This window comes from Scyliorhinus torazame, chromosome 5 (assembly GCF_047496885.1).
Source record: "Scyliorhinus torazame isolate Kashiwa2021f chromosome 5, sScyTor2.1, whole genome shotgun sequence".
Taxonomy (NCBI): Eukaryota; Metazoa; Chordata; class Chondrichthyes; order Carcharhiniformes; family Scyliorhinidae; genus Scyliorhinus; species Scyliorhinus torazame.
The window spans coordinates 167,157,271-167,180,740 of record NC_092711.1 but is presented as its reverse complement, the minus strand read 5'-3'; the positions used below and the strand labels follow the sequence as shown (position 1 = coordinate 167,180,740).

General features: G+C 46.9%; 2 protein-coding genes across 2 annotated transcripts in view; one reads left to right on the top strand and one right to left on the bottom strand.

The window, feature by feature from the left end:
• LOC140420523 (uncharacterized) overlaps nt 1-23,470 on the top strand; it is a 106,311-nt gene that overhangs the window by 39,426 nt on the left and 43,415 nt on the right. Inside the window, exons 2-3 of the mRNA XM_072504525.1 lie at nt 5,931-6,241; nt 10,094-10,097. Coding sequence (XP_072360626.1) covers nt 5,931-6,241; nt 10,094-10,097 — 315 coding nt within the window. The remainder of the gene's footprint in view (nt 1-5,930; nt 6,242-10,093; nt 10,098-23,470) is intronic.
• Nucleotides 16,388-23,172, bottom strand: LOC140420520 (uncharacterized). Its single transcript, XM_072504522.1, has 2 exons — nt 22,116-23,172; nt 16,388-18,906 (listed from the first exon to the last, which is right to left on the bottom strand). The coding sequence occupies exon 2, from the start codon at nt 18,564-18,566 to the stop codon at nt 17,697-17,699; it is 870 nt and encodes a 289-aa protein (XP_072360623.1). The 5' UTR covers nt 18,567-18,906; nt 22,116-23,172; the 3' UTR covers nt 16,388-17,696.

The following is a 23,470-nucleotide window of genomic DNA, read 5'->3' as shown; positions in this document are numbered from 1 at the left end:
GCCGGTTTTCCAAGGATTTAATTCTTGCCTTCGCCGAGGAGGCAACTTGCTCAACATTCAGGATTCTCTCCTCTGGATCGTTGATCCTTTCCTTGATGTTTTGCAGCTAGGCCTCATGAGCTCACAGATATTGAGTCAGCACACTCAGCCTCTGGTCAGTAACACGGAGAATGTCGCTGACATAGATCGGCCAATGATTCCATAGAATAGATGAGCAGGCTCGATGGGCCAAATGGCCAACTGCAGATCCTATTTGTTACGGTCTCTGTGACCAGGACAGGAAGCAGTGAGCAGGGATATGTCAATCAGCCTGAATCAGCACCTTTAGGAGAATTGGGAGGGTGAATACTAGATACAGCAGAGTAAGAATGGAGGGAGAGTGTGTGGGACGGAGATTTACAGCATTTGGGGAATAAGTGAAAAAAGAATGTTCTCTAGAAACTAGAATTGTCTGTTCTGAATTTCTATCCAGTGCTGACAGTGATGTCTTTTGGAAATTGTTTTTCCAGGATATTAGAAGAGGAGGAATTACAGACAGAAATCTGAAACGTCATCTCTCAATCTGACTGAGTCTCTCAATTCCTTGGAACTGAATATCACCGGACTTTGAATCGAGAAGGAGAAATGTTTGTCTGTTCTTTCGGCTTCAAAGATTTCAACCATCAGTGTGACTGGAAAAGCACCGAGACACACACACCTGAGTGAGAGTGTTCCAGAGTATTGACTATGGAAAGAGCTTTAACCAGTTACACAGCCTGAAAAGACATTGCATCATTTACAGCGGGGAGAGACCCTACACGTGTTCTGTGTGTGGACGAGGCTTCAACTGATTGTCAAACCTGGAGAAACACAAAGAGACCTCAAACATGGAGAAACTGTGGAAATGTGGGGACTGTGGGAAGGGATTCAGGGCTCCATCTCAGCTGGAAGCTCATCGACGCATTCACACTGGGGAGAGGCCATTCACCTGCTCTGTGTGTGAGAAGGGATTCACTCAGTTATCCAACCTGCGGATACACCAGTATGTTCACACCTGGGGAGAGGCCGTTCACCTGCTCTCAGTGTGAGAAGGGATTCACTGATTCATCGAACCTGCGCAGGCATCAGCGGGTTCACACTGGGGAGAGGCCGTTTACCTGCTCTCAGTGTGAGAAGGGATTCACTACTTCATCGAGCCTGCGGACACACCAGCGAGTTCACACTAGGGAGAGACCGTTCACCTGCTCTCAGTGTGAGAAGAAATTCACTTGGTTATCCACCCTGCGGAACCACCACCGAGTTCACACTGGGGCGAAGATGTTAACGTGCTCTTAGTGAGAGAAGGGATTCAGATATCCACCCTGCAGGAACACTAGCGAGTTCACACCTGGAAGAGGCCATTCACCTGCTCTGAGCAGGGGAGACATTCAATGAACCGTCCCAACTATGGATACACTAGCGAGTTAATTCTGGGGAGAGACCATTCATCTGCTCTCAATGTGGGGAGGGGTTTGTGATTCATCACACCTATTGTGACTCCAACAAGTTCACAATGAATTACAGATGTTGGCTTCGTTGTTATTGTTTCTGCTCTCACTTACATCCAGGACTGCATTTTGTTCATTCTGACATCTGGTGAATGGTGATGATTGGAGGGTTTCTTTCTGCTGGACTGGCCGGTCTAACACCTCTGCCTCCGGTGGGCTGACCATTTTTGAGGCTAGTTGCGATTACCTGATTCCAAGTTTTATGAGGAGCACCGAATGAAAAGGTGTTTGCACGTTGGAAGATATTTAGTTCCCAAAGCAGCCACGTTGCCATGAAGATGGGCTGTGGTAGTTACAGGGTTCTTTTGTCTAATTTATCTGGATGTTTCTCGCAGAAGGAAACTGTCATGGTCTGAGGGGCAAGTTGACTGTGGTAGATTGGGAAATTACAATAAACGTATCACTGAAAGTGGCAACGCAGGTGGATAAGGAGCTAAGAAGGCATACGGCATGCTTGTCTTCATTGGTTGGGGCATTGAGTATAAAAATTGGCAAGTCATGCCCATCTCCGAGAGAACCCCGTCATGGTCCCTCTCAAGGCAAACTTTATTTTCTCAAGACTGAGAAACCCAGCCATGTCACCAAATCAGGTCTCCATACTCGGGGGTTTCGAGTCCCTCCACATTAAAATGATCCGTCTCCGGGCTATCAGGGAGGCAAAGGCCAAAACCTCGGCCTCTTTCGCTTCCTGAACTCCCGGATCGTCTGACACACCAAGGATCGCTATCTCTGGACTCGGCACCACCTGCGTGTTTAGGATCTTGGACATTGCCTTAGCGAATCCCTGAGAACCGGACATGCCCAGAACATATGGATATGGTTCGCTGGGCTTCCCGCACATCTATCCTTAACCCCAAAGAACTTGCTAATTCTTGCTGCCGTCATGTGTGCCTGATGGACCACCTTAAACTGAATTAAGCTAAGCCTGGCACATGATGAAGAGGAATTGACCCTATTAGGGCTTCCGCCCACAGGCCTGCATCCAGCTCCCGCCTAGCTTCTCCTCCCACTTGCCCTTAAGCTCCACCACTGGGGCTTCCTCCGCCTCCTGTAGTTCTTGGTAGATGTCCAACACCTTCCCCTCTCCTACCCAGGTGCCAGAGACCACCCTATCCTTTATCCTACGTGGGGGTAGCAACGGAAATGCCACCACCTGTTTTTTCAGAAAGGCGCGGACCTGAAGGTATCTGAAGGCATTTCCAGAGGGCAGATTAAATTCCTCCTCCAGCTCTGAACTAAAGAGGTTTGTGTGCACACAGATATTGACATGAAGGATTTTTTATATTCACAGACCCTGAAGCAGATTATTGCAAGTCGCACTGAGGTGATTTCAGGTGGTGCTATTCCCATGTGTTTGCTGTCCTTGTCCTTCATGACAGTCAAGGTTATGGGTTTAGAAGTTGATGTCGAAGGAGCTCTGTTGAGTTCATAAATCATAGAATTTACAGTGCAGAAGGAGGCCATTCAGCCCATCGAGTCTGCACCGGCCCTTGGAAAGAGCACCCCTCTTAAGACCACGCCTCCACCCTATCCCCTTAACCCAGTAACCCCACCAAACCTTTTTGGACACTAAGGGCGATTTATCTTGGCCAATCCACCTAAACTGCACATCTTTGGACTGTGGGAGGAAACCGGAGCACCCAGAGGAAATCCATGCAGACCTGGGGAGAATGTGCAGACTCTGCACAGACACTGACCCTAGCCAGGAATTCAACCTGGGACCCTGGAGCTGTGAAGCAACTGTGCTGTCCCAACCACTGTGCTACCGAGTTGCCCCACCACTGTGCTACCGTGAACTATCTTGCAGATGGTACACACACTGCCGCCATTGTGCTCTGGAGGTCAAGGGAGTCACTGTTTCAGGTGATGGATGGGGCACTGAGCAAGCAGATGCTTTGTCCTGTGTAAAAAATGATGTGGAGATGCCGGCGTTGGACTGGGGGGGGGGTGAGGAGGCATAGTAAGAAGTCTCACAACACCAGGATAAAGTCAATAGGTTTATTTGAATCACAAACATTCAGAGGACTGCTCCTTCATCAGGTCTCACTTCACCTGATGAAGGAGCAGTGCTCCAAAACCTTTTGATTTCAAATAAACCTGTTGGACTTTAACCTGGTGTTGTGAGACGTCTTACTGTATAAAACAGACTCCATAATTTGAATAAGACTGGCTGATAAATAATAATTGTTGTCGGAAAGGACTGTGACCGAGAAAATATAACCAATTCAGTCCACTTGAAAAAAGATCTGCTCTTCAAAGATATATTGGAAGAAATCCCATTTGATGTTTGTGGTTGAATTTATTGCCTCAGCAGCTCACTCAGGTACCGGACTGGCAAAGGCATTGATTGGACAATAGTGGAAACAATGATCTGAAATGTTCTGTGAGTGAAACATTTTCTCTTTAATCCAGAATGGACTATGTCAGAGTTAAAGGCAATACCAGGCTAAATTACATTGAATATACAGCACAGAAACAGGCCTTTCAGCCCAACCAATCTCTGCCAGTATTTCTACTTCACTTCATCCTCCTCCCATGCTTTCCCATCTGACTCTATCAGTGTGTCCGTCTGTTTATTTCTCCCTCATGTGTTCATCCAGCTTCCTCTTCAATGTATCGATGTTATTCACCTCCACCACTCACTGTGGTAGTGAGTTCCACATTCTCACTACTCTCTGGAAATAAGTTTCTCCTGAATTCAATTTTGCTCTTACCCCTACAAGTGTGACCCCCCCCCCCCCCCCCTCTTTCATCCCTGTGCAAGGAGTTTGGAGACTGGAGTCCGGATGGGCAATGGCGGCCATCGGACCCAGAATCCACCGCGGTAACGGAACCACTCTATTCACCGAGCGGGTTGCCCGGACTGCGCATGTCCCTGGGAGCGATGGGAAGCTGCGCATGTGCAGAGAGAACCCAGCCTCTGACCTTTCTGCTGAGGTGTTGACCAATGGGAGCAGTTGGAGGACCGGAAGGACTCTGTCTCTGAAGGAAAAGGAAGTGAATCCAGGGAGGGTGCAGACTCTGGAAAGGTTGGCCCAGGCCTCTCGGTGAGTGCACGGATTGTGCGACAATTGGAGGGGTGGTAAATAGTGAGAAGGATAGCCTTTGGTTACAGGAATAATAAGCTTTAATATTGACAAAAGTAACCCTGCAGCGTCCATCCAATTCAGTCAGAAAGTATTGATCATCTCTGCTTGAGAACCTTCATAGGCAGAAAGTTCCAGATCATGATCAATCACTACCTCCTGTATCTGAACCAACTGATACAATCCTATACATTAAACACAATTTTCGTCCTGTTACATATTTCCGTTAGGCTGGCAGTCTGCATGAAGATTTCCAGGGCTCTCTGTCCACGATTGTAAGCAGTGAGCATGGATCTGTCAATCAGCCTGAATCAGCACCTTCAGGAGAATTGGGAGCAGAGTGAGAATGGAGGGAGAGTGTGTGGGACGGAGATTTACAGCTTTTGGAGAATGAGAGAAAAGAATATTCCTTAGAAACTAGAAAAGTCTGTTCTGAATTCCGATCCTGTACTGACAATGATGTACTTTGTAAACTCCTTTTACAGGATATCAGAAGAGGAAGAATTACAGACAGAAATCTCAAACCAAACCTCACGTCCCGATTTGACAGATTCACTCAATTCACGGGGACTTGAATATCAGCCTTTGAATCGAGAAGGAAAAAGGTTTGTCTGTTCTTCCTGCTTCAGATGGTTTTAACCATCAGTGTGACTGGAAAATCACCGAGACACACAGACCTGAATGAGAGTGTTCCAGAGCACTGACTGGAAAGAGCTTTAACCAGTTACACAAACTGAAAATAAACAGCACGGAGAGACCGTACATGAGTTCTGTGTGAGCCTTCAATTGACTGTCCAACCTGGAGAGACACAAGGACACCAGCACCATGGAGAAACCATGGAAATGTGGGGACTGTGGGAAGAGATTCAGATTCCCATCTATACTGGAAACTCATCAACGCATTCACACTGGGGAGAGGCCGTTCACCTGCTCTCAGTGTGGGAAGGGATTCATTACGTTATCCAACCTGAAGAAGCACCAGCCAGTCCATGTCGGGGAGAAGCCATTCACCTGCTCCACGTGTAGGAAGGGGTTCAGTACTTCATCCGAACTGCATACACACCAACAAGTTCACACTGAGGAGAGACCATTCACCCACAGTGAATGTGGGAAGGGATTTACTCAGGTATCCAATCTGCTGGGCCACACTGTCACTCACAGCAATGAGAGACCCTTTAAATGCTCTGACTGTGGGAGCAGCTTCAAAAGGTCTCACAAACTGATGAACCATCAGTGCATTCACACCAGGGAGAGACCGTTCAGCTGCTCTCACTGCACAAAGAGGTTTCGAAACTCATCCCATCTGCTGATACACCAGATCCTGCACACCGGAGAGAGGCCGTTCACCTGCTCTCAGTGTAGAAAGGGATTCACTCAAATAAGCAACCTGCGGAGACACGAGCGAATTCACACTGGGAAGAGGCCGTTCACCTGCTCTGATTGTGGGAAGGGATTCACTCGGTTATCCCACCTACAGACACACCAGCAAATTCACACTGGGGAGAGGCCGTTCACCTGCTCTGACTGTGGGACAGGATTCACCCGGTTATCCCACCTGCAGGCACACCAGCGAATTCACACTGGGGAGAGGCCGTTCACCTGCTCTGACTGTGGGAAGAGATTCACTCAGTTACCCAATCTGCAAGCACACCAGCGAGTTCACACTGGGGAGAGGCCATTCATCTGCACAGTGTGTGGGAAGGGATTCACTTGGTCAACACTTCTGCTGAGACACCAGCGAGTTCACAAGTGATGACAGGGGTTGGATTCTGCTGTTATTGCTGCTGTTAATCACATCCAGGACTGAACCATGTTCATTCTGACACTTGGTGAAGGGGGAGGGTCGGAGAGTTTCTTTCTGCTGGACCGGCCGGTCTCACGACTTTGCCTCCAGTGGGCTGATGCTCTTTGAGCCTGGGAGAGCACATTTCCACTGAAATGATCCAAGAAAGCTGATGTAGGACATTTATTTTATCCTGAATAGTAAATAGTTTTTTTCCCCCATTACAGGTAGATCTAAAATAAATACAGAAAGAACTGGAAAAACGCAGCAGGTCTGGCAGCATCTGTGAGAGAGAAACAGGTAATATTCCACGTCCAATGTAACTCTACCTCAGAACTAAAGAGAGGGAGAAATGTGATGGGTTTGATGCTGGTGAGAAAGGGGGGAGGATGAGACAGAACAAAAGAGAAAATAAGGGATTGGTGAGATGAAATGACAAAAATGTCCTGGAACGACACCAGTGGAGGCCATGAGTTAATTGGCCGAACACAAGGTGACTTCTGCTTGGAAGCTTGGATTCCTGGCCCTTTCTGCCCGGTTAATGGGCACTTTGTTTGTAAAAAGTGCAGAATAAGTGGAGGGAGTTGGTTTCTCCTCCAAAGTGGAATATCAGCAGGTTACAACACCTGGCAGAAGTCGAGTATAGCCTTGGCTTGAGATGCAGGATCTGTGTGGTGCAGCAACTGAGAGTATGGCGGAGTTGGAGGGTGTTTCGGCAGCATCGGAAAGAGATGCAAGAGGATTGAGGAAACAGTAGCCCCTCTTTGTGGGACATTGGAGCGGGTGGTGGAACGCCTGCAGTCACAAGGTGCAATGATCCAAGAGGTGGAAAGGACGGTGTTGGATCCCAGTGATCAGATCGTGTTGATGGTGATGCTGGGAGAGGCCTGCAAGGGGCTTAGGGCGAAGGTGGACGACCAGGAGAATCAGTCCAGGCGACAGAATCCACAAATTGTAGGTCTGAGGAAGGAGTGGAGGGAACGAGTGCCACGGGTAATGTATTGAAAATGTTCACGAAGCTGGTTGAGGAGGGGTTCTTTGATAAGGTCCCGGAGGTGGATCGGGCCCCCCGATCATTACAACGGAGACCGAGAGCTGGGGAGCCGCCTTGGGCAGTGATCGGCCTGATGCACAAGTTCCAGGAGGAGAGGATTCTGAGGTGGGTGAAGTCGACGTGAGACTGTAGCTGGGAGGGGAATCTGATCCGGATCTACCAGGACACTGGGGCCGACCTGGCCAAATGGCAGGCGGGTTGTAACAGGGCCCAGGCGGTGCTCTTTCGACCAAGGTCTGGTTCGGGGTGTTGTATCCGGACAAACTCTGGGTGACTTTCACAAGGTCAAAGGACAGACGAAGCGGATGACTTGGTCAAGGAGCATGGGTTGGGGGAGGAGTGACGGTGGGATCTGTTCTGTCTCGACGTGTCTCTACAAGTTTTGTAAATGTTACGTTTTTTGCATGTTATGACTCGAGCTCGTATGGGTGGGTTCTTCCCTGAGGTGTGGTACAGGAGGGGGCCTGTCAATCATGCTCACATGTTTTGGGTGTGCCCGAAGTTGGGGGATTCTGGCCATTGATTTCCGAGACCCTGCCGGAAGTGTGGGGGTGACGATGACGCCGTGCTCTTTGGTGGGGCTTTCTGGTGTTTCGGATCAGCCAGAGCTGCTGGAGGGGAAGCGGGTCTTCACCACTCTGATTGCCCTGCGGAAAATCTCACTGGGTTGGAGGTCGGTTGCCCCACCGAAGGTATCGGCATGGTTGAGGGATTTGGAGAAGACTACGTTCTCCGAGGGTGAAGAGGGTTCTACGTAAGACGGAGGGTCTTTCTGTCTCTATTTGAGGATCTGTTTGTTGCCGTGGGGGGGGGGGGGGGGGGTCAGTTGGGAAAGGGATGTTGGGGTAGTTTAGGGAGGAAAAGGGGGAAAATGACAAACTGTTTGAAAGCCAATGGTATTTGATTGTTGTTTATTTGTATAATTGATTGTGGTTGGAATAAAATACATATATTAAAAACGCAAACTAAAAGTCTAATGATCTTGTCTATTATTGGTAGAAAAAACCCATCTGGTTTACTAATGCCCGTCAGGGAAAGAAATCTGCCTCCTTACCTGGTCTGGACTACATGTGACTCCAGATCCACAGCAATGTGGTTGACTCTGAAATGGCCCAGCACAAAGCTGTAAGAATCTGCAAGGATGTTTATTCCATAGAATGGAATTCTACAGTACAGAAGGGGACCATTCGGCCCATTGAGTCTGCACGGACCCTACCAAGAGCAGCTACCTGTCTATTCCCCCGCCATATCCCCATAATCCCACTTAACCTGTATATCTTTGGACTGTGGGAGGACTCCAGAGCGATGGAGGAAACCCATGCAAACACGGGGAGAATGTGCAAACTCCACACAGACAGTCACCCAAGGCTGGAATTGAATCCGGGTTCCTGGCACTGCGAGGCAGGAGTGATATTATGAATAAAACCGGACTATTTGCATGCCAAACATCAAAAGCAGCAATCAACAGACAGAGCTAAACAATCCAACAACCAATGGATCACATCTGAGCTCTGCAGTCCTGCAAGTATCTTTGAGCCACACAAATGCCAGGCAATGACCACCTCCCTCATGAGAGAATCGAACCACCTCCCCATGACATTCAATGGCATTACCATTGCTAAATACCCCACTATCGACATCTTGGGGGTTACCATTGACCAGAAACTGAACTGGACTAGCCATAAAATACTGTGGCTACAAGAGTGGGTCAGAGGCTGGGAATCCTGCTGCGAGTCGCTCACCTCCTCATTCCTGAAAGCCTGCCCATTATCTCGAGTTCAGGAGTGTGATGGATCACTCTCCAGTTACCTGGCTGAGTGCATCTCCAAAATTAAATAAGGTCGGCACCTTCCAAGACAATGCAGCTTGTTTCACTGGCACCCAGCCCACAAACATTCACTCCCTCCACCACCAAGGCACAGTAGCAGCAGTGTGTGTACCATCGACAAGATGCACAGCAGGAACTCACCGAGGTTCCTCAGGCAGTACCTCCCAAACCCATGACTATAATACAGGACAGCAGACACACGGGAACAACACCACCTGGATGTTCCTCTCCAAGCCACACACCATCCTGATCTGTAAATATATTGCTGTTCCTTCAGTCACTAATAGCACAGTGAATGTACCAACACCACATGGACTGCAGTGGTTCAAGAAGGCAGCTCACTACGACCTTCTCTAAGGCAACTAGATGGTCAATAAATGCTGGGTCTAGCCAGCAACTCCCACATCCCATGAACATGTGTATATATTTTTATTAAAAAATTCGATTGGGCCAATAATGGACTTGGGAGAAATAATACTGGGAGAAATTCCATTGTGCTTCCCAAGTGATTTCAACTCACTCGATAAAGCCTGATTAAACTGTTCAAGGACTCGATCGAGCCACTTGCTGTGCCTGCAAACTAACTTATTGTGATTCCTGTACACGGACACCCAGATCCTTCTGTATCTCATCGTTCTGCAATGTCGCACCATTTAAATAATATTGTTTTATTTAATCCTTCCTGCCAAAGTGGACAATTCACATTTTTTCACGTTATCCTTCATCTGTCAAGTTTTGTCCATTCACTTAACGTCCTTTGCAGACTCCTTATGTCCACTTCACAAATTACTTTCCGAACTATCTTTGTGTCATCAGAAAGGTTAGCCGCCATACATTCAATCCCATCACCCAACTCATTAATATAGATTGTAAATAGTTGAGGGCCCAGCACTGATCCTTGTGACACGCCACTTGTCACATCTTACCAACCCAAACATGACCATTTATACCCACTCTCTGCTTCCTGTGAGCTAACCAATCCTCTATCCCTGCTGATATGTTGCCCCCACACCATGAGTTCCTATTTTGTGCAATAACCTTTGATGTGGTCTCTTGGAAAATACCTTCTGGAAATCTAGATAAACCACATCTCCAGGTTTCCCTTTATTGACATTCCTTGTTACTTCTTCAAAGAGCCTGGGTCAATTAGTTAATCCCTGAATCTCATTTTTAAACATTGTGTGTCAAAAGAAAAGGTCTCCACCCCTCTGGCTCCTTTGCTAATTACCTTAGAGGGGCTCACTCGCTGTTGAAGAGCCTGCCAACCCCTCTCACCACTTTCCCTAAAGTGAATGAATTTAATCAGAAAAACACCAAAAAAAACAACAAATATTTTTAATGAAACACGTTTATTAATGAAACAGAACATGGGTTAAAAAGTAAATCAAAAAATGACTTGAGGATCAAAGACAACCAGAGTAAAAGAATAACCAGAATAAAAACATGTTCACACTGTTCTAGACCCAAATGTTTCTCTTCAGCTCCCCTGTACCCTGCTCCCGTGACTCCCCACATTGGACACTGGGGGCACTGAACCTGGTGGTCACGTCCCCATCAGCCGCAGTTACCCCACCGCCGAATCCTGATTGGTTGGGGATCCATTTTCCAGTCCGTTCTCCAGCACCTTCCTGTCTCTTTATTAGTGTCACGCCCGTGGCAATTTCCCAACTGGAGCGCAGGCCCCAGCTAAATTCAGTCCTCAGCTCCTTTGCCTGGCTGTCACTGATGTGAGCAATAGAGAGACAGAAAGGTTCCAAAGGCTCAAAAGGGAAGTCAAAACTTGTGGATTAGGATCTCTGTAAAGATCAGTAACTAATATAAAAAAATTAAATTCCCAGTCAAAAAATTAAAGGATCACATGACAAGACTTCTTTATGATTTTCGCTGCAACAAACAAAATAGAAACAACTTTAACTAAACACTATTTTTGAAGGAAACCTACACATTAAAGTATAAAATATAACTTTTCCCTTTTACACAATCTAAAATCCCACTCCACAATTATTCTCTACTCTACCCCGGAAGTCGAAACTTAATTGTCTCAGAACCAGTCCAAAGTGATTATTCATTCCAGAGGTTTCCGTTCTTTTCTTTTCCCAATCTGCAGGCTTTAACCCGGAACTGTCTTTCACAGCGAATGATTGGCGAGCTACCAGAAAACCGAGAGTAGGCATAAATAGGTCATTTTCTGGTTGGCAAGATTTAACAAGTGGCGTGTCACAGGGATCGGTGCTGGGACCTCAACCTTTATAATTCTGCGCGACAACGCAGAATCGCCGAGCAGAAGCTTATAGCCAAGTTCCGCATACATGAGTGCGGCCTCAACCGGGACCTGGGATTCATGCCGAATTACATTCATCCCCCACCACCTGGCCTGCGAAATCCTACCAACTGTCCTGGTTTGACACAATTCACACCTCTTTAACCTGGGGTTACCCCATCTCTGGTTCTGTAAAGATTTAATCACCTGCTAATGCTCGCATTCCAAGCATTGTCTGGCATCTTTGAATCTGTCTATATAGTTTCTGGAACATACCTCTGCATTCACCTGAGGAAGGAGCAGCGCTCCGAAAGCTAGTGACATTGAAACAAACCTGTTGGACTTTAACCTGGTGTTGTAAGACTTCTTACTGTGCTCACCCCAGTCCAACGCCGGCATCTCCACATCATTTATAATTTATATCAATGACTTGGATGACGGGACCGCAGGTAAGATCGTTACATTTGCTAATACTGCAGCAAAAAGGGAAAGGAGGTGGTGCTGTGCCGATAACAAGGATGACGTCAGTACATAAGAGAGGATCTCAGATCAGGAATACAAAATGTGGAAACTGTTTAGGTGGAGCTAAGAAACAGCAGAGGGCAGCAAACATTGGTAAGAGTTGTTTATAGACCACCAAACAGTGGTGGTTTTGTGTGGACTGTAAAAGCTTCTATAGGTACGTAAAAAGGAAATATTTGGCTAAGACAAACGTTGGTCCATTACAGGGAGAAGCAGGAGAGTTTATAATGCGGAATAGAGAAATTGCAGAGAATCTAAATGATTACTTTGTGTTTGTCTTCACTGAGGAAGATACAAGAAATCTCTCGGAATTAGAGATCCAAGGGAATCGGGAGAATGAGGAACTGATGGAAATTAGTAATAGTACGAGAGGCTGTATTGGAGAAATTAATGGGCTGAAGGTTGACAAGTTCCCAGGACCTGATATTTTACATCCCAGTGTTGGAAGAGGTTGCTATAGAGATTGTGGATACATTGGTGATCATCTTCCACAATTCTATTGAATTCTGGAATGGTTCCTGCAGATTGAAGGTAGCAGATGGCACCCCACTATTCATACAGGCCTGTTAGCCTGACATCAGCAATCCCTACAGTGCAGGAGGCCATTTGGCCCATCGAGTCTGCACCGACCCTCTGAAAGAGCACCGTATCTAGTCACAATACCCCAGCCTATCCCCGTAACCCCATCTAGGGACAATTGAGAATGGCCAATCCAGTTAACCTGCACATCTTGCGACTGTGGGTGGAAACAGCACCACCCGGAGGAAACCCACGCAGCCACGGGAAGACTGTACGAACTCCACACAGACAATGTTGCGCGGGGGACGGGGGGGGGGGGGGGGGGGCGACGGGGGGGTTGCGAATCACGTTCATATGTTTTGGTCCTGTCCAAAGATGGAGGATTACTGGAAAGAGGTTCTCTAAAGTGGTGCACGTGAAACTGAACCTGAGCCCTCGAGTGGCAATATTGGGGGTATTGGACCAGCTGGGGTTGGAAAAGGGTGCGCAGGCAGATGTTGTAGCCTTCGCCTCGTTGATCGTCCGCAGTTTGCAGCATGAAACAGCAGTGAATTTAACCAAATACACAAATAAAGAGGATAAAACCAGTATTGTAAAAAATGACTTAGATTTGGAAGATGTATTCAGGGTAAATGTTTCTTGCATTAGTAACACGATTGACAAAATAAATACAATTCCACTAAAGATAGATGGAACCAATAAATTGATGGAATTGCATACCGGTGCAGCATCGGATAACAGTAACCTGACAGATGGTGATGCTGATGTCATTGAAGACAAATGGACAATTCCAGTGATGCTGAATGCCACATTAATCAACTGCAAGCTCGTCGCGGGAAGGAGTGCCAATCTCCTCAGCCTCTCCGATTTGAACCACCTGAGAGTTCAACCAACAGTTTTTGTTCGACTGAAACGGCTGATTGGCTATGTGAAGAATGCGATTGAAATGCTCGGGGTATGTGACCGAGAAGCATGGGTGCACAATCAAAGTCACATTGTGCAATTCGCCATTGTGGACACAAAGTGAGAGTCCATATTGGGAGTGAAAGTGTGCAAAGCCCTGAACCTCGTTGAGCGACTGTACGTTCCAAACAGCGTGAAGACAAAGGATTATTGTAACTGGCTACGAGATATGATGCCGCAGTCATCCGATGAGGACAGTGATGAAACAGATGATGAGCCAGAAGAGAAAGACTATGAAGGCCTATCAACTTTATTTGCAACTGGTTGATCAACTGGATGAGTCCCATTTGGACATGCAGCATTTGTGCAGTAGATTGGAGCAATTGTGCAAACATTTGGCCACCACAGTGTATGGTGAAGGTGAAGGAAGGGATTTAACTGAGCATATGGGAGCTTCTGTTTTCCATAGTAACTGTGGTAAAGACCAAAATAAGCTAGAACTTTATTGCAAAATGGATTATATGAATGAGGAAATTGATGCAGATAAACTGTTTTACTGGAAACACAATTTTTGAAAGATCTTTCACCAATCTCTTTGGAATCCCAAAAGCTTTGTTTATTTCCTACTTTGGCAGCTCGCCATTGAATGACCCAGAACCTGAAGATGACCTAATTGGCATTTGAGCTGCTTCCTTCCAACAATGAGTCTGAAAGTCCCACTGATTGTGAAAGATTCTCTACGGACATGGGACAGTTAATAAACTTCTCGTGGTCTGAATTTTGTAATAAGATATGGTTGATATAATAATTGATATGGTTAATCTCTACATATACGAGGAAACAATAATTGTAGTTGGGTTGACAAAAAGGGACTTATTGATGTCACTCAGAACATTGTGTACAACAGGTTTCTGCTGGATGTGTAGCCAGAGTGGCTCCTTCAACAATGAACCTGTTGAGTCAATCCTGTTCTCTGATGGATGTCCATTGGACGCCATCTTGGAAATATTGGGGCCAAAGAATCACATTAAAAATAAAATGTTTATCTCAATAAAAAACGACAAAAAACTTTATTTGCAACTAGTGACGAAGTGATCACGGGTGGCATACAATGTGTGCAGGATAACGGCGAGACTGACAGTTCTAAGCTGGACTGTACAGAGGCTGACAATGAGAGTGCAACACTGAACAAATAAGTCGAGAGCACACCGATTGTGAACAGCCAACAAGAAAATGCAGACATCTTGGAGAAGTTGACTCCAAATGAGAAGCACAAAGAGGTCAAAGATAGGTCAGATAATCCAAAGGGAACTGCTCGTAAAAAGATCAAAGATTGTGGGAGAATCTAGAAATTGGAGTCACTTTAAAAGTAAGTACTTACACATTTAAGGCAGAGGAGAATTTTTTCTCTCAGAGGGTCGTGAGTCTTTGGAACTCTCTTCCACAAAGGGCAGTGGAAGCAGAGTCTGTGAATATTTTGAAGGCAGAGCTGGAAAGATTCTTGATAAGCAAGGGGGTGAAAGGTTATTGGGGGTCGGCGGAAATGTGGAGTTGAAGTTACAATCAGATCAGCTTGAACGTATTGCATGGTGGAGCAGGCTCGAGGGGCCGAGCGGCCTACTCCTGCTCCTAATTTGTATGTTATCACGTCCTATATAATAGATTGTAGCATTTTCCCTCCTACTGATGTCAGGCTAATGGGTCTGTGGTTCCCCGTTTTCTCTCTCCCTCCTTAAATATTGGGGTTACATTTACCACCTTCCAATCTGCAGGAACCATTCCAGAATCTAGAGAATTTTGAAAGATGATCACCAACGTATCCACTATCTCTACAGCCACCTCTTTCAACACTCTGGGATGTAGAGCAGCAGCTTTTGGGGATTTATTAACTTTCAACCACATTAATTTCTCCAGTGCTGCTTTTTCACTATTACTAATAACTTTCAGTTCCTCGTGCTCACTGGTCCCTTGGTTCTCTCGTGTTTTTGGGACAATTTCTGTATCTTCCTCCGTGAAGTCAGACACACATTGTTTTGGTTTTTAAAAAAATGTAGTGTTCCCAATTCATATTTTTTCAATAAAGGGGCAATTTAGCGTCTTCAATCCACCTACCTTGCACATCTTTTGGGTTGTGGGGGTGAAACCCACGCAAACACGGGGAGAATGTGCAAACTCCACATGGACAGTGACCCAGAGCCGGGATCGAACCTGGGACCTCGGCGCCGTGAGGCTGCAGTGCTACCACTGCGCCACCATGCTGCCCTGACACACATTGTTTAGTGACTCTGCCATTTCCTTCTTCCCCATTATGAACTCTCCTGTCTCTGCCTGGAATGGACCCACATTGGTCTTTCCTAATCTTTTCCTTTTCACATTCCTATAGGAGCTTTTCCAGTCGTTTTTTATGTTTCTTCTAGTTTGCTCTCATATTCTATTTTCTCTTTATCAGTTTCTTGGTCCTCCTTTGCTGAATTCCAAAACAAGTTCCCAATCCTCAGGGTTACTACTATTTTGGCCACTTTATGAGCCTCTTCCTTTGATCTAATGGAATCCTTAAATTTTCTTGTTAGACACGGTGGCATTACTTTTCCTGTTGGATTACTGTTCCTTAAAATAATCTATATTTGATGTAAATATTGAATAATTCTTTAAATGCTTGCGATTGTCAGTCTATCGTCATATGTTTTATTATAATTTACCAGTCTACCACAGACAACTTGCCCCTCAACAGTTTTCTCACCCAGATAAATTAAACAAAAGAACCATGTAACCACCATAGCCCACCTTCATGGCAATGTCGCATGATTTAGAGGGGTTTCAAACAGAAATGGTAACTGATAGATACAGATCTATGTGGCACCGCACTCCTATATCACTCGACAGAACATAAAACAGAGCTTCATGCATGAAGTAAATTGTAGCTTTATTCAGTCAGATTTTGAATGTCTCTTGATCAGGTCAGTTTGCTTGCAAATACAAAGTTTTAAAAAGTTTGTCTTGTCCACGCAAATACAGATGACTGAGTTGAATTCAATACAGATTACAGTTCTTGATAATTTCTTCGAATCAAAATACACGATACAGAGAAGTTGGAAATAAACAAGATGGCAGCTTTCAAAGCAGAGCGCAGGAATAGCTTCAGAAATGAAGTAAGGTGATTCTGGGATGAACTGTTCAAAACGGCACCTAGCTTTAAGGTAACTGCTATCGTTAATGTTCTGTCCCTTTTCTGTCTGTGATTGGGTCATAATAATTATAGTTCATTCAATTCGTTTGAAATGTCTGTCCATCAAATTTTGATATGGTGCGACTGAGATATTGCTTTCTCACCAAACTTTATCCGTTGCCATGGAAACTGGACTAGGAACGCTGCCCAGATTTCCATACCAACAAAATGTGTCCTTGCTTCTGTCTGGCCGATTTTAATCGGAACATTCCCATGCTATTCAGCAGTTTTCACGGTCATGTTTGAAATGTGAGTTTAATAAACCATTTTACTTCTAAACCATTTCTTCCTTTAAACTTATTATATATTAAAAAGCTAGATTTTTATCAGTAACTCAATATCTTCTCACCTCCAAACACCCATTCACTGTGAGCTTCTTGTAAAATTTGTGCCAGGTATTCACAACAAGGCTCAAAGTGCATCAGCCCATTGCAGGCAAAGTGGTGAGATGGTACTGGGACAGCACCATGGTTAGCACGAAAGTCCAGCAGAAAGAAACCATCAACCATCCTCATTGACCACCTGTCAGAATGAACACAATGCAGTCCTGGATATAACTGAGAGCAGAAACAATAGCAGCAGAATCCAACCCCTGGAGTCACTTGTGAATTTGTTGGTGAATCAGCAGATGCAATGCATCACAAAATTCCTTCCCACGTTGAGAGCAGATAAATGGCCTCTCCTCAGTGAAAACATGTCAGTGTCTCTGCAGGTGGGATGGATCACTGAATGCCTTGATCTACTCAGAGCAGGTGAATGGCTTCTCCCTGGTGTGAACCCACTGGTGTGTCTGCAGACTGCATGACTGAGTGAGTCCCTTCCCACACTGAGAGCAGGTGAACAGCCGCTCCCCAGTGTGAACTCGCTGATGTTTCTGCAGGTTGGATAAATGATTGAATCTCTTCCCACACTGAGAGCAGGTAAATGGCCTCTCCCCAGTGTGAACTCGCTGGTGTCTCTGTAGGTTGGATAAATGATTGAATCTCTTCTCACTGAGAGCAGGTGAACGGCTTCTCCCCAGTGTGAAATCGCTGGTGTCTCAGCAGGTTGGATAAATGATTGAATTCCTTCTCACACTGAGAGCAGGTGAACGGCTTCTCCCCAGTGTGAATTCGCTGGTGTCTCCGCAGGTGAGATAACTGAGTGAATCCCTTCTCACACTGTGAACAGTTAAACGGCCTCTCCCCAGTGTGAACTCGCTGGTGTGTCTGCAGGCTGCTTGACTGAGTGAATCCCTTCCCACACTGAGAGCAGGTGAACGGCCTCTCCCCAGTGTGAACTCGCTGGTGCGTCTGCAGGCCGTAACGTTCAGTAAATCCCTTCCCACACACAGAGCAGGTGAATGGCCTCTCCCTGGTGTGAACCCGCTGATGTTTCTGCAAGTCGGAATACTGAGTGAATCCCTTCCCACACTGAGAGCAGGTGAACGGCTTCTCCCCAGTGTGAATTTGCTGGTGTCTCTGCAGGCTGCTTGACCGACTGAATCCCTTCTCACACTGAGAACAGTTAAATGGCTTCTCCCCATTGTGAACCCGCTGGTGTGCCTGCAGGCTGCTTGACTGAGTGAATCCCTTCCCACACTGGGAGCAGGTGAACGGCCTCTCCCCAGTGTGAACTCGCTGGTGCGTCTGCAGGCTGCATAACGCAGTGAATCCCTTCCCACACTGAGAGCAGGTGAACGGCCTTTCCCCACTGTGAAATCGCTGGTGTGACTTCAGGTTGTCTAACCGACTGAATCCCTTCCCACACACAGAGCAGGTGAATGGTCTCTCCCCAGTGTGACTGCGTCGATGGGATTCCAGCGCAGATGGGAAGTCGTATCCCTTTCCACAGTCCCCACATTTCCATGGTTTCTTCATTTTATGTGTCTCCTTCCATCTCTTCAGGTTGGAGAATCATTTGAAGCCTTAATCTCACGAAGAACTCGTGTACCGTCTCTCCCTGCTGTAAATGGGGCTATGTTTTTTCAGACTGTGTAACTGTCAGTGCTCTGGAACACTCTCACTCGGGTGTGTGTGTCTCGGTCCTTTTCCAGTCTCACTGATGTTTAAAATCTTTTGAAGTCGACAGACCAGGCAAACATTTCTCCTTCTGGATTTAATGGCCAATGATATTCAGGTCCCAAGGAATCGAGTGACTCTGTCAGATCAAAACGTGATGTTTGAGATTTCTGTCTGTAATTCCTCCTCTCCCAATAACCTGTAAAAACAATTTTCAAAAGTCATCACTGTCAATACAGGATAGAAATTCAGAACAGACAATTCTAATTTTTATGGAACATTCTTTCCTCTCTCATTCCCCACAAGCTGTAAATCTCCATCCCACACACTCTCCCTCCATTCTCACTCTGCTGTATCTAATATTCACCCGCCCAATTCTCCTGAAGGTGCTGATTCAGGCTGATTGACAGATCCATGCTCCCTGCTTCCTGTCCTGGACACAGAGATCATAACAAATAGGAGCTGCAGTTGGCCATTTGGCCCATCGAACATGCTCCACCAGTCAATGAGATAATTGGCTGATCGACCTCAGCACCATTTTTCCACACATATCCCTTCACGTCTTCAATATCTAGAATCTTCCCAATCTTACTCTTGAATATATGCGAAGACTGGGGCTCCATAGTCCTCTGGAATAGAGAATTCCAGAGCTTCACCACATCCTTGAGTGAAGAAATCCCTCCTCATCTCAGCTTTCTCTCCATTTTCCGGCCGGTTCCCCATAACCCTCGACTCCCTCGCCAATCAGAAATCTGTCCAACTTGGTCGTGAATATATCCAAAAACCCCCAGACTCCACTTGTCCCTGTGAAGAGAAATCCAGAGACTAATAACCTTCTGAGGAAAAAGATGACTGGAATGGGACCAATCCGAGACTTACAGAATAGCTCGACAGGGAGCTGGCATCAACTCAAGTTGTCCAACACTCTTTTTTGCCCTTTAATGTCTCTATGTCTTGAAATATATAATGTCGCTACAGTACTATATTCCAAAACTAGAAATAATAATAACCATACTTTATTACAGAACCACAAATAATTAGTCCAATCCGTGCCATATAACAACACAACACATATCTCGGTCTAATATTATGGGCAGGATTCTCCGACCCCCCGCCGGGTCGGAGAATCGCCGGGGGCTGGCGTGAATCCCGCCCCCGCCGGTTGCCGAATTCTCCGGCACCGGATATTCGACGGGGGTGGGAATCGCACCGCGCTGGTTGGCGGCCTCACCCGGCAATTCTCCAGCCCGCGATGGGCCGAAGTCCCGCTGCTGGAATGCCTGTCCCGCCGGTGAGAATCAAACCACCTCTCTTACCGGCGGGACAAGGCGGCACGGGCGGGCTCCGGGGTCCTGGGGGTGCGCGGGGCGATCTGGCCCCGGGGGGGGGGGGGGGGGGGTGCCCCCACGGTGGCCTGACCTGCGATCGGGGCCCACCGATCCGCTGGCGGGCCTGTGCCGTGGGGGCACTCTTTTCCTTCCGCCTTCGCCATGGTCTCCATGACGCGCAAAGTCATTTCTGCGCCAGCTGGCGGGGCACCAAAGGCCTTTCCCGCCAGCTGGCGGGGCGGAAATCAGTCCTGCTCGGGCCTAGCCCCTCAAGGTGAGAGCTCGGCCCCTCAAGATGCGGAGAATTCCGCACCTTTGGGGCAGCGCGATGCCGGAATGATTCGCGCCGTTTGTGGCGCCGGTCGGCGGACATCACGCCGATTGCGGAGAATCCCGCCCTATATCTCTCTCCAGAGCAAGATGGCGCCAGAGCGTGGCGACCCTGTGCAAGCTCTCTCCACAGATCCTCTTCCTATATCTCTTATAAACTTACTAACCTTTTAAAAGTTAATTCTAACAATAATTCCCATACCAGCCTCCCCGAACAGGCGCCAGAATGTGGCAACTAGGGGCTTTTCACAGTTACTTCATTTGAAGCCTACTTGTGACAATAAGCGATTTTCATTTAATTTAATTTCAATAATACTATTGTTAATATGGAGGGCAGCACGGTAGCACACTGGGTAGCACCATTGTTTCACAGTTCCAGGGTCCCAGGTTCGATTCCCGGCTTGGGTCACTGTCTGTGCAGAATCTGCACGTTCTCCCCGTGTCTGCGGGGTTTCCTCCCACGAGTCCCGAAAGACGTGCTTGTTAGGTGAATTGGACATTCTGAATTCTCCCTCTGTGTACCCGAACAGGCGCCAGAATGTGGATACTAGGGGCTTTTCACAGTAACTTCATTGCGGTGATAATGTAAGCCGACTTGTGACAATAAAGATTATTATTATCTCTAACCTTTCTCTTCTATGTTCCCTTACATGTCTGAAGCTCTTCACATGATGATATCAGGGTTTTTCCCTCAGTCTGGTCTCAGTAAATATACCAAGTCGGATTGTAGGTAAAATCTATTTTATTCTAAACAGCTTGCAAGCCTGATTCACTCTGATAACAGCAGGACATCACACCAGAGTTCCTGAGATTCCCAGAGCAAGTGAGAACAAAGACACAAAGCATCTCGTTTCATATGCATCAATGTAGCATCAAGTTATACACACACACACGATCAAATAAGGTAACGATGGCAAATGTAAGGTTTTCATAGGTTTTGCCACATTCCTTGACCGAGCCATACAAGGTGATCTTTGCAATTACTGACCCCAATAGGTTCATCTCACATTCCTTAACCTTGAAGCCCCTTTCGCCCAGTATCCCCTGCAACAAAGAAATAGTCCCAGTGGCTGCCCATCCCCCTCTTCATGCTTTGCAAAATCCCAGTTACAGGCAATTACAGACTGCTACCCATTTTCTCCAGCCTAAGCTAGAGATGTTTAAAAGTCCTCGACCCTAATCCTCTGTTCTCCTGTATTAGGATCTGCTCCTAACTTTGCCTAACTACTTATAGCTACTTATCCCATTCTAACACCATGCTCTTTTGTTCAATTCCTCACACATATCTTCTCTACTGCAGTACTACACTCCATATGCTCACTCATTGCCTGTGCCTATGTATTTACATTGTGTATTTATGTATGTTTTTTCCTGTATGGAATGATCTGCTTGACTGCACACAGAACAATACTTATCACTGTACCTCGGTACACATGACAATAAAATGAATCCAATCCAATATTAATTTACTGTCCCCTTAAATGTCAGCCATCTCCTGGGGAAAGCAGCCCTTTAATTGTGAACATGAGAAAAGAGAGCATCCTTTCAGCCAGACAAAGAAATGTGTCAAGCTGAGGGAGCAAAGGATGTCAATGTCTTTAAGAGAGAGAGAGAGACCTGGGCCAAGCTTTCCAGAATCTGCACCCTCCCTGGATTCACTTCCTTTCCCTTCAGTTGCTGCAAGTGACCAATTGAAGGTGAGAATGAGAAAAGAAATGAAAAGGGGGAGAAAAGAAAGTGTTTTACTCACAGAGGCAGGAGGGAGTTTCAGTCCGTGTGCAGCTCAATATCCAGCCACACAAAGCCCGCGCGCTGATTCACTGGAGGACCAGAGTCCTTCCGGTCCGACAAGTCTTCCCTTTGACCTGAGCCGGGCAGAAGCTCTGAATTGAAGGCGCGCGCATATTTTGGGGGTGATGCGCATGTGCGGCGTTTGGGGGGTTATGCGCATGTGCGGGTTGGGTGGAGACCGGGACAAAGCGGTGCACCGTCATTGTGTACAGTACGAAGTCTTACAACACCAGGTTAAAGTCCAACAGGTTTGTTTCGATGTCACTAGCTTCGGAGCGCTGCTCCTTCCTCAGGTGACTGAAGAAGTCTGTTCCAGAAATACATATATAGACAAATTCAAAGATGCCAAACAATGCTAGGAATGCGAGCATTAGCAGGTGATTAAATCTTTACAGATCCAGAGATGGGGTAACCCCAGGTTAAAGAGGTGTGAATTGTACCAAGCCAGGACAGTTGGTAGGATTTCGCAGGCCAGATGGTGGGGGATGAATGTAATGCGACATGAATCCCAGGTCCCGGTTGAGGCCGCACTCATGTGTGCGGAACTTGGCTATAAGTTTCTGCTCGGCGATTCTGCGTTGTCGCGGGTCCTGAAGGCCGCCTTGGAGAACGCTTACCCGGAGATCAGAGGCTGAATGCCCTTGACTGCTGAAGTGTTCCCCGACTGGAAGGGAACATTCCTGCCTGGTGATTGTTGCGCGATGTCCGTTCATTCGTTGTCGCAGCGTCTGCATGGTCTCGCCAATGTACCACGCTTCGGGACATCCTGTCATTGTGTGTCCGGGTCTTCCAGCCTTTCCCATTGGACACCAGCTCAGCGTGGCTGTAGGGAAAAGTCTCTCCCACACCCATGTGTGGTTCCGCCCCTCATTGTCTGTCAGCGGGGGACTGACCAATAGGAAACCGGGAGCACCGGAAGGACTCTGCTCCTCCAACCAATTAAAGCTTCCCCATTGTTTGAATGCGGAAGCTGGACAATGAGCAAAGCTGCTGCTTCTGTGCCTGAGTGAGAGTGAAGATTGAGCTTCACACAGACGGCATCTTCCTCCTGTCTCCCACATCTGTGAGTAAAACGCTTTCTTTTCTCCCCCTTTCCATTTCTTTTCTCATTCTCACCTTCAATTGGTCACTTGCAGCAACTGAAGGGAAAGGAAGTGAATCCAGGGAGGGTGCCATGTCACTGACCCAAGTCTCCACACTTGGGGGTTTTGCATTCCTCCACATTAACAAGAGCCGTCTCCGGGCTACCAAAGGCCAGGACCCCGGCTTATTTTGGCTCCTGCACTCCCGGATCTTCTGACTCCCCAAATATCG